This window comes from Silene latifolia, chromosome 6 (genome assembly GCF_048544455.1).
Source record: "Silene latifolia isolate original U9 population chromosome 6, ASM4854445v1, whole genome shotgun sequence".
In the NCBI taxonomy this organism is placed as follows: Eukaryota; Viridiplantae; Streptophyta; class Magnoliopsida; order Caryophyllales; family Caryophyllaceae; genus Silene; species Silene latifolia.
The window spans coordinates 35,614,690-35,635,944 of NC_133531.1; the positions used below are offsets into that span (position 1 = coordinate 35,614,690).

The following is a 21,255-nucleotide window of genomic DNA, read 5'->3' on the forward strand; positions in this document are numbered from 1 at the left end:
GAAAGGTTGCTACCTGTTAAATTGGACCGAGAGGACTTTTTATTTTTCTGTCTAACATGCCTAAAACAGTTTACTTAGAGTTGCCGTCGTCGAAACTACAGTGAACCGACCATCTTAGCATCCTTTTAATATTTGTTTTCATCTGTTTTCATCTACTGCTCATTTATTTGTTTTAAGTTTAATTTTAATTTGATTGCCTCTAGTTATAGAACTGTTCAAATCAAACCCCCCTCACAACTGTTACTTTAGACTAAAATTAGACAACTATTAATTGCATCGCCTCTCTGTGGTTCGACCCTGACTGCCACTAGCTATAGTAGTAGTTTGGATTATAAATTTATCTTTGATACTCCACGACGGTATCAGCTGTGTAGTCTGGTTGGCTACTGCCGAGGAACCCTCGGCCGAGTATGATGAATACTCGACCGAGTAGAGGATACTCGGCCGAGTATACTCTATACTCGACTGAGTATCCGGTCTGGCGAGTAATATTTCAGAGGTTTGATTCGGGAGTAATTAGGGAGTTATATAATTTTGATAATCAGTTTCTAAACACTATTTACAAAACCCAATGAACGTACGACGCTCTAATCACTCCGAATCTCTCCTCTGTGTGTGTGGACAATCTTAGCAATCGTATTCAATCCTTCATCCTTTCGTCGGTAAGTCTTTATTCCCATGTTTGTTGATGATTAATTCTAGGGTTTGCCTTTAATCATGAATTGGGGGAAATGGGGTTTTATAATTAGTAATTATGTTATGTGATCATTATTTAGGCGAAGACTTCGTAGAGGAGCCGTTCTAGTTGCTTGATTCTCTTCACTGCTGTTGTTGCTAAGGTAGAGTTTCCCTACTCAGTTTCTGTTGATTGAATTAAGATGTGATTGTTTTGTATTTACTGTTATCTGCTGATCATCGGAGTGTTGGTGTTGTGGTGGTGGTTGTGATGTTGTGGTGTTGTGATGATTGTGGTGGAGTCACTTGCGGGAGTGGCTTCATGCCCTAGTTCGCCCTCCCTGGAACCCGTCACGGGAGGGGATGTGCACATTAAGGGACAGGGTTATCGCTCGTTGATGAGCGGGATTTAGGTGGGGATTGGCTGCGGTCCCCCACTGGTGGCAATGATTACCTGTTGCGATGGGTAATCTGGCAGGGCTACACACTTCGGTGTGTAGTCAGTTACTGTGTGAGTTCGGGAGACCGGAGATGGTGGATAATCAGCTGGTTACCTTGTGTATTTGTTTTATTTTGATTGAGCAGTACTGACCCCGATGTTGTTTTATGAAATCTGCGGTGATCCATTCGGGGATGGTGAGCAGGTTGTGACAGGTAATGCATTTGTTGAGCTTGGGGCAGTCATGGGAGAATCGTCACGCCAGATGTAGTATCACCATCATGAGTCTTAGTGTCTGTTTTGTAGTTGTTAGCATTCGGATTCTAATTTATTGGATTTTGAAACATTGTAACCTTTTTACATTTACCGTATTTTAATAAATGTGTTTGGAACAGTTGCTTTTGATATGTACTAACCTCGGACAACCGAGATGGTAACAGCCTTTCATGCTAGGGTAGTCCTGGTAAGGTACCTTGGTATGAGGGGGTGTTACATTATACCTTCGAAAACTCTCCATAAATATTTTTGGAAGTATTTTGATTTCGAATTTCTACAAATGACTTGGTATTTGGCCTTGTCTTTGATTTGGAATGTGATGTTCTTGAATGCGCAACGAGAACACTTACGTTCCTCTGACGAGAATCTGGTGCTGTTGGAAAACTCTACTTGAAACTTTTGAAGGAATTTTAATTCTTGCATTGAGTAACCTTTTAATGATTTAGTTGCCGATTTCAAAAATCCGACTTTATCTTTAACCTTTCATTTTCTACTTTCAAGTTTCGAGAACGAAACTTTTCAAAAGGTGGGGTGATTGTAACACCCGCGAATTTTTCATTTTGACATTTATAATTTAATTAACCATTCTATTGTTTTATTTATATTTTAAATTATTTAATTTCATTAATTTCATTTTTAAGCATGATTTTTATAAATGTTTTATTTTTAAAGCTTAGCTTATATAAAAATAAATATTTTTGGTCGGAAAGTAATAATAATAATAATAATAATAATAATAATAATAATAATAATAATAATAATAATAATAATAATAATAATAATAATAATAATAATAATAATAATAATAATAATAATAATAATAATAATAATAATAATAATAATAATAATAATAATAATAATAATAATAATAATAATAATAATAATAATAATAATAATAATAATAATAATAATAATAATAATAATAATAATAATAATAATAATAATAATAATAATAATAATAATAATAATAATAATAATAATAATAATAATAATAATAATAATAATAATAATAATAATAATAATAAGAATAAGAATAAGAATAATAAGAATAATAAGAATAATAAGAATAACAAGAATAACAAGAATAACAAGAATAATAACAAGAATAACAAGAATAACAAGAATAACAAGAATAATAATAACAATAATAATAATAATAATAATAATAATAATAATAATAACAATAATAACAATAATAACAATAATAACAATAATAACAATAATAACAATAATAATAATAATAATAATAATAATAATAATAATAATAATAATAATAATAATAATAACAACAACAACAACAACAACAACAACAATAGAGAGAGAGGGAGGGAGTGCGATTCTGCGATTCAGGTAATCTCCGGCTGCCATACCCTCGCTTCTCCGTCACCCTCACTGCTACCACCGTCCTTTTCATCTCAGGCCGGCCATCTCATTGTCGGCGACGGTTGAGGTTTATGGTTGTCGGTTTTTAGGGTTGTGAGATTATTTGAATTAAGGCATCAGGTTTCTGCGTTTGTGGGTTTCCGTATGCCTTTTCCGCCGTTGCCGCCAACAACCACCCCACGTCGACCATTAAACCTCACGTCGCCGGTCAGGGGACGTTTGTTGTGGGTTGTCGAACGGTGTCTCGCTGTTCAGGAGGAGTTTTTTGCGGTTTGTAGTCTTCTCAGGTGTGATTTTCGTCCCTTTTACGACTGTCACCCACCTGCGCCACCACCGAGTGACCACCAGACCTCAAGTCGCCTGTCATTTCTATGGTGGCTGATGGCGCCGCATTTGTTTCCTTCCATCGGTGAGTCTTCCTGTTTTTCTTGCCGTTTTTTATTCTTTTTTTTCGTTGCCTTGCTAGCTGTTACGGCTTTGATGTGGTGGTCCGTTCTCCTGCCTGTCTCCGGCCGCTGCCATCTTTGCCTCTGCCTTGTGGGTTTGGGTTCAGGTTGTAGTGGGGTTGCGGTTTGCTAGGTCTGGTGTCCGGGTTGTGCGGGTTGTTGGGCTGCTTGAAAACCATTCGGTGGTTGGCTTCTTGTCACCTATTCGGTGTGGGTGGTGTTTGGTGGTCACGGCTATTCAACGCCGCTATGTGCGAGGAAGGGTGTTGGGATTTTTTGTCCTTTCATGCCTGAGCTAGTGCGGTACCATTGTCCTTTTTCGGGTCTTCATGCATGTCGGGATGGTTTTGGTAAGGGCCTAACTAAGGCTGCATGGCAGAAACATTTACAGGACCGGCATTGTCATGATGGTGCGTTGGACCTTACGCGTCAGACTCTTTCTGATAGTTTGATTGTTTATTCCAATGCCGAGAGTTCTTTGAGACGGATGGGGCTCTGATTGTGTGGGTGTGTTTTAAAACCCGTACTATTCGAGCTAGATGTCGGCATAGTCGGGGTGATATTGTGACGCATCCGGATTGTGTTGATGGCCTATACACCTTTCATATTTGTGGTATTCCGAGACCTATTGCTCCTTCTACTTCGGTTTCTTCTGATGATAGTGTTGAGCTTGTTCAGTGGTCTATATCCTCACTTGATCGTTTATTGTCATTGGGCCTTCGCACCGTGAAATCTATTCCTCCTAAGTACCGTCTTGAGTTTGCTCGGGCTTTGAAAGGGGCCTTGGATGATGTGGCTGATTCCCCTAGTGATCTCTCCTGTTGGGTTCGTTTTCTTGTTCTACCACTTTTTTTGCTTAAGACTTTCGCTCCTTGGAGTAATCATGAGTGTCGGACTGCTATTCGGCGTCAGCATCAGGCGGAGAGTATTGCCAGGGCTATCCTTGCTTGGGGGGTACCTGGGGGGGAGGGTTGCAGTTGTTGCAGGAGTGTTTCGACGAGGGTCCTTCTTCATTTGTTGTGGACGAGGATCTGGAATTGAGTGAGCTTAACCTCCGCCAATGTCGGCGGAAGATTTGTGATGGCCACTATCTGCTCTTTGTTCGGGTGCTTTCTTCCTCTGGGGTCGCCCCTTACTCCGATGCCACTCTTGTGGCCTTGCGTGAGAAGCATCTCGTCGCTCCGCCTCCTTCATTGTCTCCTTTTTCTGGGGATCATCATCCTCTGGTTGCCTCTTCGACGGTAGTTTTGGATATGATTCGTAGTTTCCCACGCGGTACTTCTTGTAGGCGGGATGGTTTTCGTGCCCAGCACCTTATGGACTGTTTGAGTGGCGCTGCTGTGGCTATCTCCGATGATTTGATCACTTCTATTACTAGGGTGGTTAATCTTTTTCTTGAGGGCCGGTGTCCTTCTTTATCCTCTTATTATGAGGGGCTTCAGTTTGGGGTGGGTGTGTCCGGTGGAGGAGAGGCTATCTTGCATGCCTTGAACCGGCTCATTGAGGCTAGGGGGACTCAGGTGGGGCTTTCTATGTTGGTGGTCGATTTCCAGAATTCGTTCAACCTTGTTGATCGTGCGACCATGCTTCAGGAGGTCCGTCGTCGTTGCCCGGTTCTTTCCCGTTGGGTGGAGTTTTGTTATTCTAGCCCTGTCCGTCTTTTTTATGGGGAGCACTGCTTGTGGTCTTGTCAGGGTGTTCAGCAGGATGATCCGTTGGGCCCTTTGCTTTTCGCTTTGGTTTTGCATCCCTTGGTATGCAAGATCCGGGACACTTTTGACCTCACTATGCAGGCGTGGTACTTAGATGATGGCACCATTGTGGGTGATACTTTGGAGGTGGGGAAGGTCTTGGATTTGATTATGGAGGATGGCCCTCGTTTTGGACTGCATCTTTATGTCTCCAAGACGGAGGTCTTTTTGGCCCGTTGAGGATCCTCGGAGTCGGCTTCCTGGGGTTTTCTCCCCTTCTATTTCTCGGCCATTGCGTGGTGTTACAGTTTTGGGTGGACCTGTCAGTACTTGTCCTGGTTTTGGCAGTGAGATTGTGGCGAAGAGAGTAGCTAAGAACATTGAGCTGATGGACTTGGTTGCGAGGATTGAGGACCCGCAATGTGAGTTGCTTCTACTTCGAGCTTGTACTGGTATTTCTAAGCTCTATTTCTCACTTCGTACTTGCTCCCCTAGTGTTTTTGGGTCAGTCCATCTTTCTTTTGATGTCGCTCTTCGTTCCAGCTTGGAACGTATTGTCACCGCGTCTGGGCCGGGTTTTGGGGATTGGCAGTGGCGCCTTGCTACTTTCCCTTTTCATCTTGGTGGTCTTGGTGTCTATGTGGCGGGATATGTTTTATTTTATGCTTTTATTGCGTCCCGTTTGCAGTCTGCTGGTCTGCAGGCTCAGCTCCTCGGCCCTTCTGGTATTGTAGTTGCTGGCCCTGCTTTTGATGATGCCGCGCGGGTTTTTACTGTGACTACAAGCTCTGGTATCTTAGGTAACCCTAATGAAATTGCTGCCCCCAAACTTATGAAGAAATTGGCAGATTTTTATTTCACGACGGTTGCTGCTGCCTCAGAGTCTGTTTTCTCTTTGACATCCCGCCAGCTTGCTTTATGGCAGTCTCAGCAGGGCTCTCACTCCTCTGATTGGTTACGTGCGATTCCTATCTCGGGGTTAGGTCAGACTATGAACGGGAGAACTTACCGTAGTGTGCTTGGGTATCGTCTGGGTGTTCCGTTATTCACGGTATCTAGGCCTTGTCCTGCTTGCTCTCGGGTTTTTGATGAGGATGTTTTTGGGGACCACGTTGTTTCTTGTACTGGTTCTGTGGGCGTTAAACATCGGCATAACCTCGTCCGAGACACTCTTTTCGACATCTGTTATCGATCTGGTATTATTGTGGAAAGGAGGTTGATATCGGTTTGGTTGATGGGCATGGGGGCTCTCTTCGTCCTGCGGATTTGTTGCTTTATTCTTGGGACAGAGGGCGTGATGTGTACGTTGACTTGACAGGGTCTTCTCCTTTGACTCAGACTGGGATGACGGATTTTGTGCCTGGCCGGGTTGTCGCTGATTCTGCTCAACGTAAGTGTGCTAAGTACGGGGATTTGTGCGCGGCAGCGGGTTATGGTTTCCTTCCTTTCTCTTTCTCTTCACTTGGGGAGCTGGGTTCGGATGCTGTTGCCTTACTCAAGCGGATCCAGAAGTTCTCGGTATCTCAGGATGCGGGGGCCAGGGTAGCCGCTTACATTTTTACTAAACTTAGCTTTGCTGTTGCTAAGGGTGTGAGAGCCCAGATTGTCTCTCGGCTCCCCACCAATTTCATGTAAACTTTTATTTGCCTTTTAATGAAAGTTGCGCGCATCCTTCTATAAAAAAAAATAGTAATAATAATAATAACAACAACAACAACAACAACAACAACAACAACAACAACAACAACAACAACAACAACAACAACAACAACAACAACAACAACAACAACAACAACAACAACAACAACAACAACAACAACAACAACAACAACAACAACAACAACAACAACAACAACAACAACAACAACAACAACAACAACAACAACAACAACAACAACAACAACAACAACAACAACAACAACAACAACAACAACAACAACAACAACAACAACAACAACAACAACAACAACAACAACAACAACAACAACAACAAACAACAACAACAACAACAACAACAACAACAACAACAACAACAACAACAACAACAACAACAACAACAACAACAACAACAACAACAACAACAACAACAACAACAACAACAACAACAACAACAACAACAACAACAACAACAACAACAACAACAACAACAACAACAACAACAACAACAACAACAACAACAACAACAACAACAACAACAACAACAACAACAACAACAACAACAACAACAACAACAACAACAACAACAACAACAACAACAACAACAACAACAACAATATTTTCCATCTTCAGTTGTAGTGGGCTTGAGACGTAATTTCTAGTAGAAATCGACTCATTTAGAGTTGTTGGGCCTAATATGCCTTATGGACCTTTTTTCTTTTTTTTTCTCTTCACAAAACCCTCACACACCACCATTGTTACTCCATCTCCACTCAACCTTAAAATCCTCATTTCTCACTCAATTCTTCGCCAATTTCGTCCATTCTCGCGCCATTATTCTCCTCATCTCGTTCTCCTTCTTTCTAAGTAAGAAAGATGTCAACTTTCCTCATATTTAGAAATTCTCATCTTATGAGGATGTGAATTCTTGACTTAACACTTTCATTTTTGTGTTTAGGGGAAGGTTTAGACAACCCGGAAAATGATAGCTACATTGTTGACGACGCATTGGAAGATTGAAGTGCAAAAAGGTAACGGTGATGGTTTACTCGATATTTACGTTAAAGTTTGTGTGAATTATCTAGTATTAGGCTCATATGATTGTTGAAGTTGGTATCTTTCATAACTTGTGGTGATTTGGTATTGAGTAAATTGCTTGTATGACAATTCTCACATGTTTAATGAGTAATTTCATGTTTTGTGATATTATGGTGAAGTATAAGGTTGTGTTAATGAAATTCTCACATAATTACATGAATAAATCTTGGTTTAATGTTCATAATCGACACCACATGTTAACTAAATCTTAAATGTGGCAATTCTTCCAAGTATTCTTCATATTGGGAGAGTATAGGATGATTGTAGTTAAGATTGATGAGTCTTGAAAGCTTTGGATGAATGTATGTTGGAAATATCGTGTACAGTGTGTCCCTGCCGGTGGGCCGGCAGCCGGCCACCCAACCGGCAACGACACTTTGTATTTTTGTGTTGGAAAAATCTTAAAAATACCTTCAGTGTGTCTCTGCCGTGGGCCGGCAGCCGGTCGCCCAACCGGCAGAGAGCCCCTATATGTCTTCTTGCAAAGTTTGGAAAGTAGGAAGAGTCCACTGCCGGTGGGCAGGTAGCCAACCACCCAACCGGCAGCGAGTCCCTAAATTTCTTGTGTAATTTTATAACCAGGAGAATCCCCTGTCGGTGAGCCGACAGCCGGTGACCCAACCGGCAGGGAACACACTGAGTAGTATTGACTGTATTTTGACCTTGGCTTGAGTCCCCAACCGGTGGGCCGGCAGCCGGTGCCCACGCCGGCTGGGAGCACCTGATATTTGATTTACTTTTGTATTTATATATGCTTCACATGAATTGTTTACGTTAAGTTTGTGCAATCATTTTTACTCTTATTTGTGACCCAAGTGTGACGTTTTACATTGTGTGACGACTTGACATTCCTTATTTACCCCTTTCGAACCTTCGGTTACGGTATGTGTGCCATGTTTCTGGATTGGGTTATCCTTCTGCCTTTCTTCGGACCTTTGTTTACGGCTATGTGTGCCATGTTTCCGATTTAAGGTTACTCGACCTTTAGTTACGGCTATGTGTGTCATATTTCGAGTCTTGGATGCGATGTATATCATTTGTCGAATCGGGTGACGCCCATCCCGAGAGTCTGGATCCAGGTTTAGACTAGGACCGTATTATTATCGTCGTCCTACCAAGAGGATGGAGTCTAGGTTGTTTGTCTTGTCCGTCTATACTTTGTATATGTCTTACACTTGTTAAGTCGAGTTATATGAAATTGGTTGACTTAGTTATTCTACTTTATTGGATGCATATCTATTCTTAATGTATCATGCCTACTTCATTATGAACATATTGTGTCTATCTTTATGATTATCATTTATATTTCCTTGTTCATTATTATTAAATAAGTCAATATATAAACGGATGATCTAATTATTCTTCACTCATGTGTGCAAAATCACTCTTTTTTCACTATGCCCATCTTACTATGCCTATCAACTGTAATCTCTTGTTATCTCATGCGATTGTTTATATAATTGGTTTACTTAATTGAGTTCTTAATTACTTTCATTTTGGCATATTGTGGCTGAGAGAACCCTGAGTTACTCCCCACTGACTGTGGCGTTCATGTTTACATGAATGACAAGTTCATGATGCAGATTATATGGGGAAGGCGTGTGAGCTAGCGAGAACGTTGACCCTTGGACTTTAGTTATTGTTTTCATAGACTCACATATCCTTGGACTTGTGCTTATTCGTGGGATATCTTTTTTCCAACACACTTTGTTTTTAATTGTAAAACTTAACTATCCTACTTTTCATTTTCGTTTGATCACGAATGGTGGATTTCGCACTTTAAACTTTAAAAAGTTTTAAAAATATCGTATTTTCCGCTTAGATTTATTAGTTCTCTTTTGATGCCCTATCGAGGGGTGTCACATTGTAACACCCCTACATACCAAGGTACCTTACTAAGGACAACCCTAGCCTGTGAAACTGCTACCATATCGGTTGCCCAAGTTAGTATATCAAAACTAACAATTTCGAAACATTTATTAAAGTATAAAGTTTAATGTTTACAACGTCTCAAAGAAAATATTAAAACAAAAGTGTATAAATCTCAATACATAAAATCCAAAACATCTAAACTGATAACAGCGGAAGCTAGACTCAAAGTGATGACATCCCATCCTCGTCCCCACAGCTAAAGACAACCATTAACTGTCATAATGTATTCACCATCCCCGAATGGATCACCAAAGTTTTATAAAACAACAACGCCGTCAGTTCAATGAACAATTGAGATAAGCATTATATAAGAAACGATCACAGCAACAAATATATAACCAATTGGCAAATCCAATCATGCCTCATATCCGACTAAACACTTAAGTGTGTAGTCCTGCCAGATTACAGTCGCAACAGATAATCCATTCCACCAATAGGGGACCGCAGCCTTGCCCACCTAAGCCCCGCTCATCGCAATGAGCAACAAACCCATGTCCATTAATGTGCACATCCCTCTATGTGACGGGAACCACAAGGGGCGAATCAATAGCGTGAAGCTACTCCCGAAAGTGACTACACTCACTCGAGGACCCACCTCACCAACATAGTCAATCCACCACAATTCCAACAACCTAGAAAACAAGCCAACAATGATACTAATCATGCCAATACAATCATAATCATCTTAAATCAATTACACAGACAACTGAGTAAGGAAACACTACCTTAGCACTGATCCGAATACGAGTTTACAACGGAACCTAGAAACACTCCTCTACAAATATTTTACCTAACAACAATCACAACAATCTAATCAGAAGATGCAATCACCCTTTTTCCCCAATTCCAATACTATGGTAAAACCCTAAAAGAAAAATCTAACAAAAGACATAAATCTAGTGACTTACCGACGCGAGAGAGAGATGAACAAAGACTCACGAAAGATCAAAGGTCTTGGGAGTGATTAGGGATGATTAGAGAACGTATAAGTGATTTAGGTTTTGGTAAAAATGAATAGTAAAACTTTTAAACACGATTTATAACTTTAATCATCCTTAACCAAACCGCAGAAATAATTCCCGTCAGACCGGATACTCAGTCGAGTACTAAAAATACTCGGTCGAGTACCACTTACTCGGCCGAGTATTACTATACTCGGCCGAGTGTTCCTGGACAGTAGCCTGACTAGAAAAACACACGACACATTACTCGGCCGAGTTAGCCCTATTCGGCCGAGTAACAAGACTTCAGAAAACCGTGGTATTACACATCGAGCCCTGCCACATCCTCTGCCCCCTCTATTTATTCCACTCCTGACCACTCTCCTACTTACCCTTCTCAACCTCCCCCACCTCCACACCACCCACCAATCGTTTCACTACTCGTCTTCATAACAATATTATTAAACCCAACCCAAAATATGCCAAACTTGTCCTCTCATCGGTCCCTCATGTCATCCCCAGAACCACCAAACAAGCTCTCGTTGACCCTCGTTGGAGAACCGCCATGATTTACGAACACCAAGCCTTAATTCGTAACCAAACTTGGACCCTCGTTCCCCGTAACCTTGCCCAAAACGTTATTGGATGCAAATGGGTAAACCGAATCAAATACAATCCTGATGGAAGCCTTAAGCAACACAAAGCTTGACTAGTTGCCACAGGTTTTCCTCAACTACCTGGAACTGACTATTCAGAAACATTTAGCCCAGTCATCAAACCTACAACTATTCGACTTGTTCTTACACTTCCTGTCACCCATAACTGGCATCTTCACCAAATAGATGTCAACAATGCCTTCCTTCAAGGTCGTCTTACTGACACAGTTTTCGTGGAACAACCCCCGGGATTTGTTGATACCGATAGACCTAACCATGTTTGCAAGCTCACGAAAGCCATATACGGGCTTAAACAAGCACCACGTGCTTGGTATACGGAGCTCAAGTCCTACCTACTTGCATACGGTTTCTGCAATTCTTTCTCTCGGACCCCTCCTTATTTATCCTCAAGTTGAAGAACACAACCCTTTTTTTCCTTGTTTACGTCGATGATATCATCGTCATAGGCCCTAACCCCACCCATATCTCGGAATTCATTGCTCAAATTTCGACAAAGTTCTCACGTAAAGACCTCGGTCCTTTGTCTTACTTTCTGGGCATTGAAGTCACACCCACCAAAACCGGTCTTCACCTCAATTAGACCAAGTATCTCTCGGACCTCCTTCACAAGTTCAATATGCACGAATGCAAACCCGCATTGATACCAATGCTGCCGCACCCGCCCCTCACAAAACATCCTGATCAATCGGTTGAAAATGAATCTGAGTATTGTGCAATTATTGGGCGTCTTCAATACCTCTCCCTCACCCGACCCGACATTGCTTATCCAGTCAATAAGCTTGCTCAGTATCTAACACACCCTACAATCTCTCATTGGGTTGCTTTAAAATGCCTACTCCGTTATCTCCATGGAACTCTTCATCTTGGTATTCAACTCACTAAAACGATCCTCTTGAAACTTCATGCCTTTTGTGATGCCGATTGGGGAGGTGACACTGATGATTATGTTTCAACCACAAGATATCTTATCTACCTCGGGAACAACCCTATTTCATGGTCATCTCGAAAGCAACGAGCATTATCTCGCTCCTCTACTGAAGCCGAATTCAGAGGCATTGCCGATACTACATCAGAGGTTCTTTGGCTTATGGCTCTTCTACAAGAACTTGGTGTCTAAGTTCTTCAACCTCCAACCATCTATTGCGACAACCAAAGTGCTACACACTGTTCGGCCAATCCAGTTTTTCAGTCTCCTATGAAGCATTTAGCTCTTGCCTTTGATTTTGTCAAAGAACAGGTCCGTGCTCGCACAAACCGAATCCAACATATCAACGGAACCGATCAACTCGTTGATGCTCTTACAAAGCCCTTACACAAGCCGCGATTCCTTGAGCTATCTTCCAAGATTGGACTACGTCAACGACCGTCCATCTTGAGCCGGAATGTCAAAGATATTAATCCCACAAATCAATCAACAAATTAAGTCAATGTATATGTTAGGAATGTAAATTATGCTACTTATCTTGTTGATTGATTTTCCTTTATTCTCTCCTAATATCATATAGATTGATTAGCTATTAGAATAGTGTACACACTACAATAATTAGTATATAAAACCATGTATTTATTCATTCATATACAATAAGAAATATCAACTTCTCATAAACTTTAGAGGAAGTAGCACCTTTTATAATTACAATTATGGTGATTTTAAGTGCGTAACTAAACAATCCAAGAGTTACAAGCAAACGTGAGAAGGAAGCAATAAAATGGGGTGCATTTCTCAAGCAAATGACAGCATTGTTAATAAGTTCTTGGATCGTCAAATCATTGTTGCATATGAGTGGTTTTAAGTTCATGCGGTCAAAAGATAATCAAGGTTTAGTACTTTAATTGCAAAAGAGAATCAAGTTCCGTACTTTAATTGCAAAACATAATCCAGGTTTCGTGCTTTAATTGCGAAACAACGTGCGCCGCGTGCACCTTCTTCACGTACACAAATTCACTAACTTTAGATGCTATTACTAGTTAATCAACATGGACCACCCTTCAAAAGCCCTTATTTCATAAAGTATGAAAAATACTCGAGTTTGCATGTGGTGCTTTAATTTCTTCATTTTGCTTGATTACGTAATTATAATGATTTCTTGTAGGACTGTTCACCTGTTAGACCGGATCGGCTAAAACTAGAAACCGGAATTTTAGAAATATTTGGACCGGTGATGGGTAACTCTAGTTCTAGTTTGTAAATTTGGGTCCAGTTGATCCAATTTACGGGGTCGTCTACACCAACCCCTGAAAGACAATTGAAGGTTTAGGAATTTTGTCCACGAGTCATGTCAAACTAAATAAATTTGCGACTGTCCTGCAACCAAACTTCCGTGATATCCCCTCTAATAAGGTTCATAATTGAGCGCAAGTTTTAACCATATAAAATTAGTTTTTTGTTAGTGTAAGTCAAGGAGTCACGAGGGAGGATATGCTATTAGTTTGAACTCAGGTCATATATACAAGCTCTCACAACTTTATCAGCTATGCAACTCCGACATAGAATTAGCAAAGCGAAAATTCTTCCAAACTTCTTCTTGCTTTGCAAATGATGAGGACTATCATCTAATATATGATCACAAACATTTGAGTAGATATTGGTGCTTTAGAGAAATGCTTTAGAGAAGTATGATTATTTATAAAGTGGACAGATTTGAAATGATGAGACCCACAAAACTAAATTTAGTGATTAATTGTGAATTGTGATCCAACGAACTCAGGAAAACTTTAGTACGTTAGTCTGCCATTTACGTACAATGATCACATTTCCTTATTATATACTCCATCCGTTCTGATCATTTGTGGTTTTTTGGTTTTGGCACAAAGACCAAGAAAAGATAAAGGGACCAATTACTAAATAACAAGTGGAACAAATTGAGTGTAAATGATCAAATTGGTCATCAAGTTCATTCTTAAAATAGAAAGGACAACAACTGAGACACCCTAATATAGAAAAGAACAACAAATGACCGGGGCAGAGGGAGTATATTGTTGCCTACTTCCACGAGGAATTTAATTGTATGTTTCTCTTATTGTGTTATGGCATATGCTTTTTTTTGTTACAAACTTTGAACTAAAATAGCATGTGCGTACTAGAGATTCTTGATATTTTCTTTGATGCCGCTACATCAATAGAAAAAACACATTTTGTTGTTAATAATCGAGTACTGATATGACAAGACATGCAACATTTTTAAATAATTTTTGAAACAAATAGATTAATTTTGTGTTATTTCATGGAAATAGAGTAATTGAGCATGGGATGCAAGTACGCAACTAATTGTTTACTCCGTATCTGTTACGAAGTACTTAGCAAGTGTTAGTTCAATGTGTGTTTATATATATGTAGGCATCCATGCGAGATTGCTCTAACATTATGTCTCATCTAATCCATATTACATACATTTTCTAAAAATGTGAATTGAAAAAGATAATGAATTTGGAGTGGATATGGTTTTGTTACTCGATCTAATGTTGTTCCTAATCGCTCATAATGAGAGTTTAATACATATATGAATGGACACGACTTAGGCCTTGTTCCTTCTGACTTAAGTCCGGCTTATCTCAGTTCAACTCAGCTTTATTCAGTTCAATTCAATTCAGTTCAGCTCATCTTTTCACACAAATTAAGTCTTACTTTAACTTTATTCAGTTTAGTCCAGTTCAGCAAAAAAAGAACAAGGCCTTAATTACATAGTTACATGCATACTTACCATCGTAAACGATGATTACACTATTTACAAATTATGGAGTACTACGTATGGTCTTATTCGATTACAATTTATTAGCAATCCTGATTTGGAACAACTGACTATTTCAATCAATTTTTGTTCCATTTTCGATCAATGATATCATTAAAATCGCGAACAATGCATAAGTACACAAAACGGTGCAGCTGTTAGGTTGACCAAATAAATATGATTGGACAAATTAAATAGTAGGTTGTTAATACACGTAGGGTAAGCTTGGTTTCTCAAAATGTGTTGAACAAAACATGATGAAGGAGGGCCGAGAAGGAAGAATTGTATGGTTTAAGTAAGCAATATTGCGCTGTACAAGCATTATTAGAAGTTGGTTGGGAGTCTAGGGTCCTTGCATTGCCCTAATTATTCTTCATTGCCTTAATTGTGACCCGTATCTTGGCCAATCATGCTTTATATACCTATTTCAGACGTAAAACTATAGTAATCTTGCTTATTGCTATGGCCTATGAAATCAATGATCATGATAGCCTTTGTTTATGTATTCTTTTAAACAAGTCACATTTTGGAATGTTTGTTTTTCCAATCAATTGACGATATTTCATATGAACAATAGACACATGTTAGAAAAACCGTTATTTATATATTGTTAGAAAAAAACATTAATCCAACTTACTTTGACTGAGACTAGGAGTTACATTTTGGAATGTTTGTTTTTACATACAATGGATGACATTTGATATGGGTATAAGTATAAGCTAAGGCTTTGTTTATTAATTTTATTATGAAGTAGAAGTACATTGATACAATTTTAAAAAAATTATTTATTATGTATCATTAGAAAATAACAATAATCCAACTTACTCTAGAGAGAGGGGGAGATTAACAACTCATTAATTTGATTGGAGCAGGAAGCAAGTTTTGAGTGCCACTTAGGCTCAATTTATGTACTATACAACCAATTGTATATGTTGTATGGTGTAGAATCTGAATTTTGTGATAAAGTATCCGAGCTTTATGTTAAAGAATATGAGATTTATTAGAAATTATTGAGTTTATCCATTTACACATTAAGAACATGAACTTTGAATTAGCTCAGAAATAATACATATAAGCTTGGATTCTTATACCTTGATTGTACAATGCTTATGGTACAACTGGATGTATAATCCTATTTGTGACTTAGGCTACGTGTGACAAAACATTTCCAATAACTTTATTTGAGAAAATTTTGCCTATCATTTTTTTAAGTATTTGACAAGTAGCTTAACTAACCAAATAAGCTACCTTAAACCGAAATGCTGTCTAAGGTAGCATTTGAGAGAAATAATGTACCTAGTTATATTTTATCTTCCCAAATTACTCATTCAATCTATAATATTAAATAATTATTATATCTTTTTTCCGTCATTGAACCAAAATCAATTACCTTCTTAGCTAGTTTGTCAAACATTTTTTATATAAGCAGTTATCTTTTAACATTGTTACTTTTTTAGATTTTACAAGTCTTCCATAATAGGCTCCGTATAAATTCGGATCTTTCAAATCGATTTTTCGGGATCAGATTTGTTTTGCAATGTACAATACGAATATTGTTTACATAAATGATGAATACTAGTCGTTTCACAACTCCGAAATTTATTTTGGCCTTATTTAACAGTAAACGGTATGTTAAGTGTTTTTTCAGGAAAATTGAAGGGGTGTTTTGTTCACTCATTCTAGGTATAAAGTATGAGTATAAAGTTTCACGAATACTATTATACATTTAGTTGTATAATAAGTATTGTGTAACCACTATACACTTATCCTTGGCTTATGTTTAATTTTTCTGAGATTTCTAAAAGTTTTTTTTTTGTATGTTGAAGAGTGTGACTTCAGAAACTTTATAACATAGCTCAGATTCTTTAAAACAAAACTCAAAAATTTTAGTACATAACTCGATCAGATTCTACAGAATACAACTACTGGTATAGTCTACTAATTGGAGCTAAACTCATACATTGTGTTTGTTTTATCTTTTTTGTATTTTTATACCATACCTAAAACTCATGAAGTATGAGTTTCTCATACCCAAGGGGAAGGTAAGTATGAGATTGATACCTGTCAAATCAATGAAGAAAACCGGAAAAAAATTATCATAAAAATTTATTTTTGAATCCATAAAAAAACTATTCATATAATTAATTTTTCTTTTAAGATCTTTTTTTTCAATGTATACAAGCAATGGTTATTTTTCGACTTTTTCTTAATACATTTAAGAATAGAACTATATTAAAAAAATTATATACAAGTTTTAACTAACGGAGTATATGAAACTTAATAGGAGAAATTAATACATAAGTAAATATAGTACAAAGTCAATAAAATAAATATATGAAAATATTTGATTCCTCATTCCTGAATTGAACCAAACACAAGGTATCCGGAATTAAATTACAAACCTATACCACACTGATTTAATTTTGGATTTCATATCTTTATGTGAACCAAACACTCATATCAAGAATTTTAGCTTATTTGACTCATCAATCTACTTTTCGAGGTTATTAGTGTTTGGTAACGATATCTTGAAAGAGTAGATATAGGTCCAACTCAATATTTTACAAACATTAGGGCTCCTGAGAGACAGTCTCTCAATAAACTTAGTGAGAGACCAAATATAAGTTGCTGGGAAAATGGTACAAAAGGTAATAAAAAAGGTACATATACTATAAAATGAGGTACTAAAAACAATAGTTACAATCTTATCTTTATAAATAACAAAACATTTAAAGCCACCTCATCATACACAAGTTTATTTTTTAATTTTTTTTCTAAAAAAACAGTGATGGTGGACCCCATTACTTCACATATGTTGTTTATTCTTTGCTCACCTTAGTTTTTATAAACAAAAAATTTGTACGATTATGAAATTATGTAATACAAAATAATATACAGTCAAAAGTTTAATTACAACAATTGGCAAAATTAAATATAATTACAACAAATTACAACAATTGGTTAAAGTAAATAATATTACAACAATTGATAAAAATCACATTTTTATTAATAAACACTATTAAATATGAAATACTAAATACAACTATCAATTTATTAATAAATAAAAATATTAAAGATAAACAATTCAGTTTAACAAAAATATTTCAAAATTGGACATATCATTAACTATCAATTTACTAATAAATAAAAATAATAAAGATAAACAATTCAGTTCAACTCTGATAATTATAGTTGATTCGAGCCAACAAACAAGACGGGTGATTGGTGACATAATATAAACACGATCATTAAACAACACAGTTTAAATGACAGTATGATGTTTAAGAAGTGAGTTATCCATCTAGAGTACAAGACGTATTAATAATAATAAGAGGTACATCAGAAATTAGCGGTTTAATGTGTCTATTTTATTCTTTAAAAAAAAGTAATCCAAGCACCCTATAATCAATTAAATATATAAATTATAAACATGTCATTTATAACATCACAAATTCTCATTATAAACGGGATATCCCTCTATAGCTATAAACGGGCCAAACATGACATATATTTTTAAAGATTTTTATAATAACAAAGTTTTAAAAGCAATCCCGCGCAGGTTAAAAACTAGTATACGATAAAATAGGTACAATTTTTATGAAAACATGTACCAAATAATAGAGACATTCAATAATAAAAGGGGTACAAAAACTATATAAAGGGCCACGATAAAATGGTCTCTCAATAACATAGTGAGAGGCCGTCTCTCCAAAGTTTTTCTGTTTTACAAATGTGTTGCTTACCTTATCGATCATATTTAAATAATGGATTCAAAAATTTGAAAATTGACCAATTCATCCTTTTGAAAATAATAATCACAGTGGATTCAAAAGTTACAAAATTGACCAATTCATCCTTTCGAAAATAATAAATTTAATTGTGCGTTATATATTTCACAAGACACGTAACAATCTATCATTCAAAACTACGGATTACCAAGCACCCAACCTTATAAATTGAATATGTTTGTCAAACTTGTTAATAAAATTATTCACTGGCAATTTATTCATTTGCGAATTGTCGTCTGTATATTTTCATTGCGTGTGGGAGATTGATAATAAATTTTCAGGTAACCACACTCCGATAAGACAATGGATTTGAAACGGAGAAGTTACAACTCATGTTAGTATGTTCCCCATCTTAACAAATTTTTGATGTCAATATCCAAGTGATCACACTTCAAAGTTCAAAGGACCTCGAACCAAAAAACCAAATATTTACTTAGATATAGATTGAGTAAATTTCGACAAGACAAAATATATGGACAGATTATTCCTTCCATCCCGAATATTTGTTTAACTTTTTTATTCTTTATAAGAAAATTCAATTTAAAGGCTGGTAATGACGCTGTGAAGGACTCAACATGATGGTTATTTTAATCAATGGTAAATAAAAGACCCCCACATAGGAATAGAAGATAATGAATAGAGCTGCAAATTTACACCTAACAATATATCGTACTCCGTATATCTGATAAAAATATCTGAATAAACACACAGAAACAATACAAAATAAGACCTTGTTTAATTTATCCTCCACAAAATCACAACTCAACAATCTCTAATTAACAGGAACTGGAGAAAACACCTCTTGTGATTTCTCTTTTGCAGCAGGAGCAGTCGCACTGGCGGTACTTGTTGAGTTTTTACAGTGAGCAATAGCAGCTTGAATTGCAGCTTGCAATTCTTCCATAGTACTTTCACTTACAGGTGAAGGCACACCAACATTCGTAGCCAAAATCCGACCGCTGTTCGTAGGCGAAGTTCTCATCGAAGCTGGAGCTGAATACTCTGCTCTCAAACTCCTTAATTCTCTTGGATTAATCTTCGGGTTTAAATTACCCGAAAATGAGTACGATTCATTACTGGATGCTCTTCCTCCTTTTGGGGATGACGCTGGTTTCACCAGTTTTAAGTATCTTTTCAGAAAATTTGTTACATCGAATTTGACCTTCTTTTTCTCTGTTTTCTCTTTCGGGTCGGACCCTTTGATCCATTTAGAAAACCCGGATAAGGAAAATGATTTGGGCTTGTTATTGTGGGGGAGATTATTATTGTTAGTTCGGTGAGTTGGGTATTGTGGGAGGCTGTGGAATGTGGGTTTGGGTTCGGGTTTGGGTTCAGGTTCGGGTCTGGTGAAGCCGTCATGTGAAGTAGTGGAGGACCGAGGGGAGGCGGTATGAAGGTGGGATAGAAAGTGGAGTGGGAGTAAATGTCCATGGAAAAATATGTCATCGGCCGGGGATAAGTCGATTGGGGGAGGATGATGGTTGGGGTGGTGGTAGTGGTGAGACGGTTTTGTCGCGGTTGAAGGCGATGAAGAGGTGGTGGTTGTTTCCGAGGAATGGAGGGAAATTGTGAAGGAGAATTCGTGAGAAGGCGATGATGATGTCGAAGTTATTTCGAATGATGAGGATGATGATTCTTTATTATTATTATCTTTGTTTGAAGTGTAAATTTGAGATTGAGATTCCATGGAATTTTAATTTTAAGGTTTTGAAGAGAAGAAGTTGAGTAAGAAAGAAAAACAAAGAGTTATGAGGATGGTGTGTGTGTGTTTGGGAGATGAGAGGATGTGTTTTATGTAAGGAAGATAGAGTAAGAAAAACAAAGAGGACCAGCTCACTGAATAGTGTTATTCTGTTATATTCGATCACCTATTGAAAGCTTGTAATGTAATGTAATGTGTGGGGTTGAACTTGAATGATAAGATGTGTAAAAATTTACATGTCATTTCATTACACCTAATCATTAGGAGGAAGCCAATTAAGTAATTATCCCTTAATAATAAACAAGATACTATTTGAATAATAATTTACATGTCATTTCATTACACCTAATGATTAGAAGGCCAATTAAGTAATTATCCCATGAAAAATTCTTATGTTCTCTGATAGGACCGTCCTCCTTATACTTAAAGTGATCCGGTGGAGGTGTTGGATAGTCTGAATGATGCTCCGAGTGATGAGGATATATGGTGAAGCTTCGTTTGGGCCATGATAGCACGTCTATGGCATCTATGGTTGGCAGGATTGCTAGTTTAAAACTTTATGTGTGTTTGGTCCAATGTTTGGATTAAACACAAGCCCATTTATATTTTATTACATTTTATTTTATAAGTTTGTAATGTGTGGAATAAGCTAAAACTTTCAGCAGCATATAGAGTAGTTAATAGCCTATTAATCTCAGCAATTAAAAGGCTTTAAGTCTAATTAGAAGGGGGTTTAATGTCTAATAAGTATGAAACTTATTTAGACCTTTGAGATGCTTATTTCGGTTATGTTAGGCGTGTGACTAGGCTATATAAGGCCTAA

General features: G+C 37.5%; 1 protein-coding gene across 1 annotated transcript; it reads right to left on the reverse strand.

Moving 5' to 3' along the window:
• Positions 1-19,325: 19,325 nt before the first annotated feature.
• LOC141586709 (BRI1 kinase inhibitor 1) lies at positions 19,326-20,652 on the reverse strand. The gene has a single exon (XM_074408017.1). It carries the CDS (start codon positions 20,415-20,417, stop codon positions 19,503-19,505), a length of 915 nt encoding a protein of 304 aa, XP_074264118.1. The 5' UTR covers positions 20,418-20,652; the 3' UTR covers positions 19,326-19,502.
• Positions 20,653-21,255: the final 603 nt, after the last annotated feature.

Excerpts from the sequence above, each read along its gene's own strand:
- LOC141586709 (XM_074408017.1), bottom strand. The coding sequence starts at position 20,417 with ATGGAATCTCAATCTCAAATTTACACTTCAAACAAAGATAATAATAAT.